Raw genomic sequence first — 13,926 nt, 5'->3', positions numbered from 1 at the left:
CCATATGCTGAAAAAATTGTTCCCCCCTCTTACTACAGAAACTTCTGTCAAAACTTGAGTGTACCAAACACATACACACACACACACACACACACCACACAACAGTTGTTCTGAGATATTTACTCTACAGTATTTGTAAATGTTAACTTTTTTAAAACATTTTTTATTATCTTTATTTATATATTGGATAGAGACAGTCAGAAATTGAGAGGGAAGAGAGTGATAGGGAGAGAGACAGAGAGACACCTGCAGACGTGCTTTACCACTCGTGAAGCTTTCCCCCTGCAGGTGGGGATCAGGAGCTCGAACCTAAATGTTAACTTTTTATACATGTTTCAAAGCAAAGACAATTTTTAGGAGTGTTTATTAGTGTTAAAAGAAACCAGTGGAATTGAAGGTCAAGTTACCTTCTCATTGCACAGATTAAACAAGAAATTATTACATACTTTAGCTTTACAAAGCATCTTACTGATTTTAAAGATCCATAACATTGACAAAGTTCATGATGAAACGTACATGAAATAAAGAAGCTAAAATATTTATTTTACATATCTACAAGTATTCTCATATTTCTAGGTCAACCACAAATCATACAGGAAAATATTTAGATAATGAAAAAGCTTCAAAACATTTTTTAAAAAATCAGTATTTTGAAAAAATCACACGTGAAGCTCCTTAAATAATAACAATGACAAATAAATAGTTAATCAGCTTTACTTATTAGCTGCTGCCATGCATTTCTGGCATTCCATTCCAAGCGAGGGTCAGCATGCAGGGTATAATTTCATATAGTAAGACTGTGAAAAGCTACAGGGCTTATTTTTTGAAGTGAAATATCACAGTCTTTCACTCTTTGAAAGGGAGACTAGTCACAACTGATAAATTGTTGCTATGAAGATTACCAATAGAACACCTTTCTGAAAAGTTGGTGTTCAAGGCAACATTTTTTTTATATCTTTTCAGTTTTGAATGGGTTTTGTTGGGGGGGAGGCATGGTTTAGGGGGATGAAAGGTAACAGGTTTTTTTTCCCCTTCAGAAAATAATGATTTAGTGATGTAAATAGTAACACCAGTTTATTAAGACCCCAGGGAATTACAAATATAGGATTCATGGAAATTAAATGCAAACTGCACTCATGGATATGCATACATCTTGAAAAACTTGAAAAGGGAAAGCTATTTCCAGAGAAGGTCCTGATACTTAGGACAACTTGCTGGGTTTGATCAAAGCAGAAAGCATACATTTTCAAGTGAGAAAATAGCAATGGCAGGCTTGAGTCTTTCAAGCAATCAAATCTGTAAAGCAGATGGTTACTAGTGAGTCCAGTTATGAGAGTGTAAGTTCTAACTCATGCTGTGTTTGCTGGATTTGCTGCTTCTCTTTCGCTCTCTGTGATGCTGGGCTGGCTTGGCAGGTGACATGCTCTCGAAGTTATGACTGGACTCATTGTGCTGTCGAGTGTACCTCTTGCACTTACAGGCGGTGACCACCGTGATTTTATAGGTGCGTGTACTTCCATCTTGACACTGCAGCTGGATTCTCTGGGTTCGCGTTTTGTCGTTGACACACCTCCATTCCTGGGAACTCCTCCTGCTCCAGTACTTTTTTCCATAACCTCCTCCGATCCAGTTAGGGAGCACTGGAAGGGGCAAGCACTCACCAGCGCAAACCAGCTCCTTCAGAGGGCTGATACTGGTACACTGACCATCAGAGATGTATTTGGTGGAACGCAGTTCCCGACAACCCACTTGAACCCGAGCTGCAAGAAAAAAAAGAATGTCCATCAGAAGCTAAAAGGAAACGGTCTGCGATGACAAAATTAATATCCAAATTATGGCAAAATGTTAAATAGAAAGTTACAACCGATTTTATTTTCACCATGCAAAATCTTACCTTTATGTTTGCACACTTTCATGATAATTATTAGTATGTGGATGTAATTTTTGTAGAAAAAAATTAACTAGTGTAATTTTTCATGCATAACATTATTTAATTGTTTACTGGAGTATTTACTTACTAGTCTTATTAGTACTCAGTAAAGGCTAAACAGCCCATATATTTTCTGCAAATATTTATTTTTACTGAGCTAAAAAATGAATGCACTTTAATGTTATTCTTTCACAACTTATATTAAAGTCTTCAAGTGTTCTAAGGTTTTAAAACTCTATTGCAAATGTGGAAAATATTTAAATATTGTGAATGCTGCATATGCTTTCTATCGTATTTTGTTTCAATTCTAAAATTTAGCTGCAGATAATTACACACATATGTATACAAAGCCTGACACATGATTATATTTGCATATCAAACTTAATAATTGCATCTTAACATACATTTGCCAACTATATCTGAAAGACAGAAATGGTAAAATGATTGGAACACAAAATGTCACTACAGCTGAAAATCTAAAGAATATGAAAACCCCTAAATCAGGAACGTATGGTTGCCATAACAACTTGGCTACATTTCCATGCATTTTATGGCAGAAAAAAATGCCTAACATGTCTGATTTACAACTGCAAAAGGAAACATGGTGTTTTGCCTAAATCTTTGGTCATGGCAACTTTTTCGTTATTTGAATTTGATAAGCACAGTCTCTAATTGGCTATTTCTTGTTGCATGCCCTGTTTAATTAGGCAAAAATTAATCTTGATATATTTGAATTTTCCTTTCCATTCCTTTGTTATCTAGACTTGAAGAGAATTGTCTGTGAAAAGGTTAAAGAGAAACCAGATTTGTTAACTTGGGAGGAAATCCTTAAAACTATAAACTTTTGACATCAAAACCAGGAAAAATTGTAAGAAACATTTGAGTGATTCTGCCGAGAATACTGAAAGTTAACTTGAAGTGGGTACTAAATAAGGAGTTTTAATTCTTCTCTGTGTGCTCAGTACTTTTTAAAAAAGGTAGTTAGTTACCTAAGGAAACACAATGGTTGTGGGAAATATGTGCATATACACATATTTATAAAGATAAACAATTAAAACAAAAGGGTAAGCAAGTTGGTTGAACAGTGTACTCTACCTGTCTGTTTTCGATTCCACCTCACCTTTCTGCAGCTGTCTTAGGAATGCACCTGGACACAGCTGGGTGATTTTGACTTGTCTAACTCTTTGTTCCTGTGTGTGTAGATTCAGCATTTTTGCAGTGACAGTTCACTGGCAATGAATACCCAGCACATTGCTTAGTGATCTAATAATCATCAGATATTTCCTGTGTGTTTAAAAGGAATCATCTTCATGAAAGCTAAAATACCTGGGTTTTCTCAGGACACTAATGGTCATATTTGCTTTGACTTTTCAAGGGTCAAAACCACTTTCAACAGTTGAATGGAGTTGAGGACAAGGAGCAAAGAGATGTGTGTTAGATTTTTACTGTCCCTTCTTTCTCCCTCTCTTAAAGTCATATTAACTCTTTCTAAAGGAAAGATGGAAAACAAAAGTTAGAAGAAATTTGAATACCTCTTACAAGTGACTAATTAGTGAGTCAAGCAAATAAATAACGGGGTTGGAGGAGTTCCCGTGCAAATGCTAAATTATATCACTGTTATTATTTTAAACTTCTGAAGTTATGCTTTCAAAGAAACATAAAAACAGTATCTAAATATTGATTAGCTTAATAAGAAATTAACTCAGAAAACTGTAATCTTCCAACATTTTGACTCTATTTTCTTTTACATAGATTATAATCAAAATTTCACTGAACACATTTTAGAAATCTGTGTGAGAATTTTTTTCTCAGAAAGTTTCTTTCTTTTGTAATTTCCTACAACAGTCTGATTAGTTCTCCTTAAATATTTTACCCAATTGTACATGTCTGAGAAAAACAAACTTCATTTAATTAATATAGAATAACACTTTTTTTTTGAAAATTCTCATTTTGCATGGTTTTTGAAAAAGCAACAATGTAATTCCTAGAAACATTTCCCTTGTGGCAATTTGATAAAACTTATGTCTGTGGCTGCATTAGCAAATCACTGTTTCGGCTATGTTAACTTTGTAGGGAAGAGTGCCAATATACACATACAGCAGATTACCCCCAGATAGTTTAGTAAAATATATGTGGTTCAGGTTAGTTAGTAATGTAACAGTTCCATAGGAATGTAAGCTAATGCTACCAAAAGAAAAAGGGGAGGAAAAAAAAGGAAGAAGAAATAAAGAAAAGAAAGAGAAAAAGAAAAAACTAAGTTGTATAAGTAAAGCACACTTACTGTTCCGATCCAGTCCACTGTTACTGAAATGCCTGCCTCCATTTCTGGCTTGATTCATCGTGCTATTGCTGCTGGGGTGTGCTGGAACAGGTTTAACCACATGTGAATAAAGGATTTCTGTGGCATCATTTTTAAAAGCCAAGCAGCTTTTCATTAGGATGCATGCAAGGGGAATGAGATAGAAATGAATGGCAGGAGGAAGCATGGTGAGTTGAGGGTTTGCTTGGCTAAAGAGCTGGTTAATGCCTTTCCCTCTGCTTCTGCCTCTAACTGTGAAATTCCTCCTCAAGGTTCCTTTATATATCCACAGAGGTTTGGCGTTCATTCAGGTGTAAAGTTGTGTAGAGCTGCAGAGTGAAAACACAGAGAAGGGGTGGGATCCCTACATGACCCTGCAAAAGAATTTTACCAATGGAAGAGAAGACTACAGAAAAGGAGGAGCTTGGTATACAAATTGCCTGAAATTTCAGATTTGGAATTCATCAGTTGTCTGTGAGCTGAAGCAGCCAGGCACATTCTATAGCAACTACAATCTCTCTCTCTCTCTCTCTCTCTCTCTCTCTCTCTCTCTCTCCCTCCCTCTTTTTGCCATTTCCCCTTGAGTATAACACATTCGGGTTTAATTTAAATAAAAGCACACTGTTTTCAATTGAAGAGATTTGCATTCTGCCAGTTTTGTAATCCCTTCGGAGTTTAAAGCATTTAGGAGGAAAGGAATTCCTCTCAGATAATACTAGGGATTGTATGTGTGTTTAAATTTTGAATGAGTTGTGTGAGGCACCTAGATAGTTAAACATATTTTATTTCTCAAGAAGCAAACCTATATATATATATTTTTCCTTTAAAGTATAAGGCACAGAGCTAAAATCTGCCCTCTGGACACACTTAAATAATGCAGCTTTGATCTAAATGAACTGCTCCACTGCTAGGTAAATTATTGCCAGGGGGTTCTGTATAGAGAATAATGAGCATAGCTCTGTCTGCATTAAAGTAACTAATATCACTTTTTATCTTAAAAATATGTCACAAACATTAGCATTCATAGCATAATTTTACATAAAAGAAAACCATTTCTGAAAGATTATTGCTTGGCACATTCAAAATAGTTTTTGCTTGGTTGTACATTTGCTGCAGAACATGTGTTATATTTATATTAGTAAATATTTTGTTAATTACTTCTTTTGACTCTGTTGCCCACACAAGAAACTTTTTTATGCACACCTGGAACAGATGTTGTATTACTTAATAGAAGGCCACTAATCTTCATTTTTTAAAAATAAAATTCTGAAATTCTAACTGGTACTTTTGATTGGAATATTATATATTCTGAATCACCTTTTTAATTATAAATCCATTTTTGTATTTGTGTGATTATGAAAATTATTTCAAGAGCAAGATTTATTTATTTTACAAGTGAATTATTATTAATTTACAAAATTATGGACAGGGGCATAATTTTGTACCATTCCCATTGCCAAAGTTCTTTTATCCCATTTCGTGAAAGGTCACAGATATGGGTTGACTATTATTTCTATAACTATCTCTATCTGTATGGTTGACTATTATTTCTATAACTATCTATATTTACAAATATTTGCTCATTTATTCTATGGTCCTACCTTCTCTTCTAAGTCACACCTACACTTATTAAAACTTCTGAATGCCCTTCCTTATGATAATTTGGAATTGATTATTTATTGTTATGAAGGATTGTTCTGTTTGCTTAGCAACATCCATGGCTTATATCCACTAAATGCTGGGGCAACTCCCATTAAAACAAAATTATTTTCAAACACTGCCGAATGTCTCCTGGGAGTTAAAATTACTCCAGATGAGAGCCACAGATTATCTATCTTTCTATATAAAAAAATTTATATGAGTAGGAGACTAATTATTCACTAACACTAAGGAATTTTGTTCCCTTTTATATGAAAAGTTGTATCAGCTTTTGCTAAAAATCAAATACTTGTCTTCAGAGATCTATATTGAAATACTCCTGAATTAAACAATATGATTTCTTGCATACACTTCAAAAATAGCATGAAAGGAGTAGTCAGGGGTGGTGTAAGATTGGCTATGGGCTGATGACTATTAGGACTTCACGGTGTATATTCTATTTACCCTTGCATATGTTCAAAATTCAACATAGTCAACATTGAAAAAAACACAGTAAAATAATTAATTTTATGTGTATGTACTTCCTAGTAACAATCAGATTTCTATCCTAAATTTGTTATCATTTAGTCTAACACCTTCCTAGAGAGTAACGAATCAGTGTTTTCTTTATTTTTATGTCTCATTTCTGTATCTAATTTTATTTATTTTGCACAGAGACAGAAAAGAAATTGAGATGGAGATAGAGAGAGACACCTGTAGAGTGTTGTTTCACCATGGAGGCTGGAACCCAGGTTCTTGAGCACTAAATATGCATTTAATCAGGTGTGACACCACTTGGACCCAATATCAGTATTTTTTTTAAAAAAAACTTATTAGTGATTTAATAATGGTTGACAAGATTGTAGGATAAGAGGGGTTTAATTTCATACAATTCCCACCACCAGAGTTCTGTATCCTTTCCCCTCTGTTGGAAACATCCCTGTCCTTAATCCCTTTGGGTGTATGAGCCAAAGATCTTTATAGAGTACAGAAGGTAGAAGGTCTAGCTTCTGTGACTGCTTCATCGCCCCCAGTTTGTTTCTATCTTTCTCTAGTGGGATAGGGCTCTGGGGAAGTGGGGGTTCTAAGACTATTGGTGAGGTTGTCTGCCTAGGGAAGTCATATTGGTATCATGGTAGCATCTGCAACTTGGTGGCTGGAAGGCATTAAGATATAAAGCAGAAAATTTTGTTTAATATTCAGGAACCTTAAGGTAAGAGTATAGCAGTTGAGATTTGGGGTCTTCATGTTGGAAGGATCTAGGAATTCTATTTTAGGTCTATTCCCATTGGCCTTTGACTTTACAAATTTTTGTCTGTGCTGGACAACTAATGTGCAGGTGAACTAAAAGTATTATCTGGGAAGATTGTGTCAGAATTGAGAATAGGACCAGAATGATGGATCAGGGTAGAGAGTATCTCACAAGTAAGAGGAAAGTATGTAAGTATCATTAACTGTAAACCCCATCAATCTGACCCAGGACCCATGCCTATTCATATTTAGCACAGGAGCCTATGTAACCTTTACATCCCTGTAGGTCTAAGTTTACATTCTGTGGTCACAGCTAGGAACATTCTAGGCTGCATTCATTTCAAGACCAGTCTTCTTCGAATGTCAGAGTATGTTGACTCAGCATCTCTTTGGAGAGTGGAGCAATTTCTATTACTGTTGTTATGCATTGAGGTCAGTGTCCTGTAGAGGCCCACAAGAGGGTTTATGATGTTGTTTCTGTTGGGAGATGACCAGTGATGGTCAGAGATGGTGTAGAGAGAAATATATTAGAGGTCTAGGCTCACTTTAAGAATAAATGACAGGCATCATTCTAAAATGCTATTTCTAAATAATTTATTTGAAAAACAAACCTTATTTTTTATTATTATCTGTGTTTATTTATTGGTTAGAGAGCCAGAAATCAAGGGGAGGGAGAGAGAGAGAGAGAAAGAGACCTACAACACTCCTTCATCACTTGCAAAGCTTTCCCCCTGCAGGTAGGGACAGGAGACTTGAACCCAAGTCCTTGTGCATTGTAACATGTGTACTCAACCAGGTACACCACCACCTGGCCCCTATAAATAACTTCTTATTGAAGGTGCAGACTGACTGTAAATGTTCTTTACTCTATTTTATTTTATTATTATTACTATTATTATATACATGTGTCCCTTTTCCCTCCTCCTTCCTACGTTGACCAACATTAATTTTTGTTGTTTTTTTTTTCAAATGATAGGTGACTGGGTGTCCTATCCATTGTGAGAGGAATTTATTTCTCTCCTTCATCCCTCCACTTTCCTTTTACTATCCTCCTAGATATTCAATAAATAAATTAATTAATTAATTAATTAAATATTTCCTCTCACTGCTCCTTTTTTCTTTTTCTTTTCTCCCTTCTTTGGTATTCTGAATTCACTGACACTCGGTTGAGAATGATTTTGTGAAAGAAATCTGACTTGGAGTGGACTCTCTGTGTGTGTGCATGTCTCTCTTCTCTATTTCCTTTTCTCCTTGTGCTATCCCTAGAATTTACAGTGGACAGTAGATTTGCATAATTGTCTATTCTTCTTTCCATTTATTCCTTTCTTTTTCTTTTTCTTTTGGTTTTGGTTGCTATTTTTTCTTGGACTGGTGGTGCTGTTTTGGTATTAATGTAATTTCTGAGGTTTATAACTGCATTTGCAAAAGGGTTTCAGTATAGCATGGCTTGTACTCAAAACACAACAACTGAAGAATGACAGAACATAAAAATAAAAACCACATCAATAAAAAAAAATGGTTAAATCAACAGCAAATAAAACTACCACAATGAATCAGGACAGGAGCCCAGAAGAAACTCCAAATTAGTCAGAAGTAACCATAGATAAGAAAAGTATGCAAGCAATAATAAAGCTAATAATCACAGAAATGAAGACAACTGTGGAGGAAAGGACTATCTGAATTAGGGAAACAACAGAGGAGACCCTCAAGGAAAATACTAGCTACCTTGAGGTAATTAGAGAACTGAAAACTGAAATTGCTGAGCTAAAAGGCCCATTAGCAGAGCAAGCTAATACTATACCTGAACTGAAAAAAAGAAGCTAAGGGAAGGGAAAGCAGAAGCAGAAAACAGAATTATCCAGACAGAGGATGAGCTAGAGAAAACAAAGGAAGAGGTAAAAGAGCTCAAAAAGAGATTGAGAGACACTGAAAACAATAGCAGAGACATATGGGATGACCTCAAAAGGAGTAACATTCATATAATTGGCCTGCCAGAGGAAGAAAGAGAGGAAGGGGAAGTAAACATCCTAGAGGAAATAATAGAAGAAAACTTCCCAGACCTAAACAACAAAAGGATATTAAGATTCAAGAGACTCAGAGAGTCCCTAACAGAATCAACTCAGACCTGAAGACACCAAGACACATCATAGTTACAATGAAAAGAAGCAAGGATAAAGAAAAGATCCTAAAGGCTGCAAGAGAAAAAACAAAAAGTCACATACAGGGGAAAACCCATAAGACTATTAGCAGACTTCTCCACTCAAACTCTAAAAGCCAGAAGAGGATGGCAAGATATCTATCGAGCCCTGAATGAAAAAGGGTTTCAACCAAGGATAATATATCCTGCTAGACTTTCATTCAACCTAGATGGAGTGATCAAAACCTTCTCAGACAGGAAACAGTTAAAAGAGGCAACAATCACCAAGCCTGCCCTGAAAGAGGTTCTAAAAGACCTCTTATAAAAAAGGACATCACCATACTACTTGTCATCTATCAGAGCAAATAAAAAAGTATTGAATAATGGCACTACAATACATTAAATCCATAATATAAATAAATGTTAATGGCTTAAACTAGACCATTAAAAGGCACAGAGTGGGAGGATGGATCAGAAAACACAAACCAACAATATGCTGCTTGCAAGAATCCCACCTGACCCAACAAGACAAACCCAGACTTAAAGTGAAAGGATGGAAAACTATCAGGCCAATGAACCACAAAAAAGGGCAGGAATAGCCATTCTCATCTCTGAAACCATAGACTTTAAATTAAATGAAGTAATAAAAGATAGACAAGGCCAATACATAATGATTAGAGGATCAATCAACCAAGAAGATTTAACAATTATTAACATCTATGCACCCAATGAGGGACCTTTTAAATACATCAAGCACCTACGATAAAACTACAAAAATATATCAATAGTAATACAATAATAATGGTGAGTATGGGATGATCCCACTCATAAACAAAAGTTGAGAAAGAAGAACAGAGGCGGAAACTCAAAGCAGGATTTGACTGAATTTGGAGTAAGGCACCAAAGTAAAAACCCTGGGTTAAGAGTAAGGGTGTATGTTCGACTTCATGGGGTGGGTGGGTGGAATGGGACATAGTCTTTTGGTGGTGAGAATGGTGTTTATGTACACTCATATTAATCTGTAGTCATATAAAAGTCACTATTAAATTAATATGAGAGGGGAAAATTGATTGAATGTCTAAAAATTTTTTTAAATTTTTTTATTTATAAAAAGGAAACATTACAGGAGTCAGGTGGTAGTGCAGAGGGTTAAGTGCACTTGGAGCAAAGCACAAGGACCGGCATAAGGATCCCGGTTCCAGCCCCCGGCTCCCCACCTGCAAGGGAGTAGCTTCAAAGTGGTGAAGCAGGTCTGCAGGTCTCTTTCTCTCCCCCAGTCTGTCTTCTCCTCCTCTCTCTATTTCTCTCTGTCCTCTCCAACAACAACTACAACAATAAAAAAAAGATGGCAACAAAAGGTAATAAAAAAAAAAAGGAAACATTGACTACACCATAGGATAAGAGGGGTGTAACTTCACACAATTCCCACCACCAGAACTCTGTATCCCATCCCTTCCCCTGATCCTTTTCCTATTCTTTATCCCTCTGGGATTATGGACCCAAGGTCATTGTGGAATGCAGAAGGTTGAAAGTCGGGCTTCTGTAATTGCTTCCCCGCTGAACATGGGCATTGACTTGTTGATCCATGCTCCCAGCCTGTCTTTCTCATTCCCTAGTGGGGAAGGGCACTGGGGAAGCAAAGCTCTAGGACACATTGGTGGGTTTGTTTGTCCAGGGAAGTCTGGTCGTCATCCTACTAGTATCTGGAACCTAGTAGAAAGGAGAGTTAACTGTTTGGCTTCGTATGTTAACTCTCTTTTCAGTCATCAGGTTCCAGATGTCATCAGGATGCCGGCCAGGCTGCCCTGGACTGAAGACCCCACCAATGTGTCCTGGAGCTCCGCTTCCCCAGAGACCCACCCTACTAAGGAAAGAGAGATGCAGACAGGGAGTATGGACCGACCAGTCAACGCCCATGTTCAGCGGGGAAGCAATTACAGAAGCCAGACCTTCTACCTTCTGCAACCCACAATGACCCTGAGTCCATGCTCCCAGAGGGATAGAGAATGGGAAAGCTATCAGGGGAGGGGGTGGGATATGGAAAATGGGTGGTGGGAATTGTGTGGAATTGTACCCCTCCTACCCTATGGTTTTGTTAATTAATACTTTCTTAAATAAAATTTAAAAAAAAGGAGAGTTAACATACAAAGCCAAACAGATTGTTGGGGGGGGGGGTTGTCCTCTGTTTTAGTTAGTAGACATATTTTAGTTATATTCTAAAGGGCTTGTGGTTATACTAGTTGTTTTTTTTTCCCCCTGAGCCTGAAATCTGATATACAGGGGGATCCAAGTTATTTTCTGGGGAGACGATGTCACGGCTGGAAAAATGACCAAAAAATTGGATCTGGGAAGAGAGTAGCTCCCAAATATGGGAAAGGTGTATAAATATTGATGACTGTAAACCCCATAGATTTAATCTGATCTGTGGCCCATATTCAGCTTAGGAGCCTATGTGACCTCTGCATCCCTGTAGATCCCACCTCACATTCTGTGTTCATCAGTAGGAACATTCCAAGCTGCCCCAATATCGACCTATCTTCTTCAGGTGTAGCATAGAGTATGCTGTCCATCCTCCCTTTAGAGGATGGAACATTCTCTACCATTGTTGATCCAAGTTGAGGGCAAGGTCCTATGGGGATCCAGAAAGGTGTCTGTTTTGTTGTTCCAGGTATAGATGACTGGTAACAATGGCGAGAGGGATTTATTTGAGTTCTAGGCATATCGTGTCTGTTTGGGAATCTTTGGACTCCCCAGCTAGGGCTCCAGCTGATGGGGTAGCCTTATAATGACTAAAGAATCATGGTTAAAGTATGCCAGTCTCTTGCCCTTATTCAGCTTTTGCAGTCCTTGCTTTGGTAAGGGTAGCTTAGGAGTGAATGAGGGAAGTATGATAGGAAATAGGTGAGGAGGGCATCTAAGTCTAAGTAGACACTATTTCATTATGAACTTCATACTGACTTACTGTAGACTGTTGTATACTTTTACTTTCAGGTATATCTTGCCCTAATTTATGGATACATGTGAACATATGCACTATCTCATGGGACCTGGTCTATATCTAGGTTTTGAGACTTTGTTGGGAAGTGAACCATCTGGAATGGAATTAGAGAATCCAATGAAAGGAAATGTCCCACCCAAGTAATGAGGCTGAAGGGTTGACATTCCACACCTGAAGTCTCTGGACACAGTTTAAAGTGAAGCATAACGAGTTGTTACTTGTTGCATTGATTAGGTTGGGATCATCAGATGTGATATCATTTGGTATGAATGGAGAGAATCATGCAGGAAAGTGAGTCCCACCCTAGAGGTTCCAGGACTGGGGAAAATATAGGCTCTATAGAGGAAGCAGGAGGTTCCTGCTGTCTTAGTGTTTAAGATGGCAATATATAGTTATTGCTAAAATCACATTATTTGGCAATTGGGTTAACTTTGAAAAATCCCTTTGTTAGGATTTGCTGTATCATACACAACATCACGATAATTTATGTCCTTTGACATTATTTGTATATAGCTGTGCCATTGGTTGCTTCTGTTCTCCATGGTCTAAGCTTTTAAGAGAGTCAACATATCAAAGACTCAGCCTATGGTCACCCCAGCCCCACCTCTTTCTGTTTCTACCTTAAAAAAAATGCTCAGCCTAAACCAGTGAAATGGTTCATGACTAGATCACCAGTTCTACCAAAAAATGAATGAATGAATAAAAAACAAAGTGCCTAATGAAATTCTGACACTGAAGAAATAGGAGAGTTAATTAATCATTAATTAAGTCTAAGAAAACTATTTATTTTCTCTTTTAAATTTAAATTTCTGTGGAAATATTAGAGATGTCTCCAACAATTCTGCTTTACTTATGGTAAGGAACAAAAAGTTAAGACAAAGCTTTTGCTTAAATTGATAGAGTAAGAAATAATAAGTTGATGATATTTGGATAAAAATAGTCTGATTTTTCTACATCTTTGATGGGGAAAAATGAAAATAAATTTAAATAACATGTATTTATTGAAAGTATGATATACTGTATCTGATACTAATAAAATGAAAAAGTGATTATCTAGCACTAATTTAGGGATAAGAAGCAGCTCTAAAATTTTCATCCATAAAAATAATTTTTTGAAGTTGTTTTTTTCCTTTTTTTTCTTTTTATTGGGGGGTTGGTGGTTTACAGTGCAATTGTTGACACAAGGGTACAGCTCTCATCTCCACACAAAAGTTCTCTCTGAACACTCACCTACAATGTAGGTTACTTTCCATCATCATGCAACAGGACCCCTAATATTCTCTTCACCCCCTATCTCCTCCTCCTTGGCCAGAATCCTCTGCTTTGGTGCAATGTACCCATAAAAATAATTTTTAAATGGATGGACTAGCAAATTTCTTTCATTTTATATAAAGATGTGTTGAGGTCACTATTATTAGATATTATACCATGGTCAGTGAAAGAGACATGGAATCTTCCTTCTTCCCTTTCCCAAAAACTCCTGCTTGGAATTCCACTGGAAAAGACCCCCCCCCTTTTTTTAATCATTTTATTGGGAGTAGGGCAAATAGTTGGTAACACATGAATACAATTTCTCATTGTCCCATGATAGTTACCTACAAAATACTCTTACCCACAGCTTAGATCCTTTTCCACCATCATGCATCAGGACCTTCAAGCCCTCTCTGCTCCAA

At 36.8% G+C, this 13,926-nt stretch overlaps 1 protein-coding gene across 1 annotated transcript; it reads right to left on the bottom strand.

Annotated features, from left to right (window-relative positions):
* Positions 1-347: 347 nt before the first annotated feature.
* On the bottom strand, positions 348-4,593 carry SOSTDC1 (sclerostin domain containing 1). The gene is made up of 2 exons (XM_007531968.2): positions 4,212-4,593; positions 348-1,760 (listed from the first exon to the last, which is right to left on the bottom strand). Exons 1-2 carry the CDS (start codon positions 4,534-4,536, stop codon positions 1,345-1,347), a joined length of 741 nt encoding a protein of 246 aa, XP_007532030.1. The 5' UTR covers positions 4,537-4,593; the 3' UTR covers positions 348-1,344.
* Between the last annotated feature and the right edge of the window lie 9,333 nt (positions 4,594-13,926).

This window comes from Erinaceus europaeus, chromosome 8, assembly GCF_950295315.1.
Source record: "Erinaceus europaeus chromosome 8, mEriEur2.1, whole genome shotgun sequence".
Lineage (NCBI taxonomy): Eukaryota > Metazoa > Chordata > Mammalia > Eulipotyphla > Erinaceidae > Erinaceus > Erinaceus europaeus.
The sequence above is the reverse complement of the archived record's forward strand: the minus strand, read 5'-3'. Positions and strand labels throughout refer to the sequence as shown.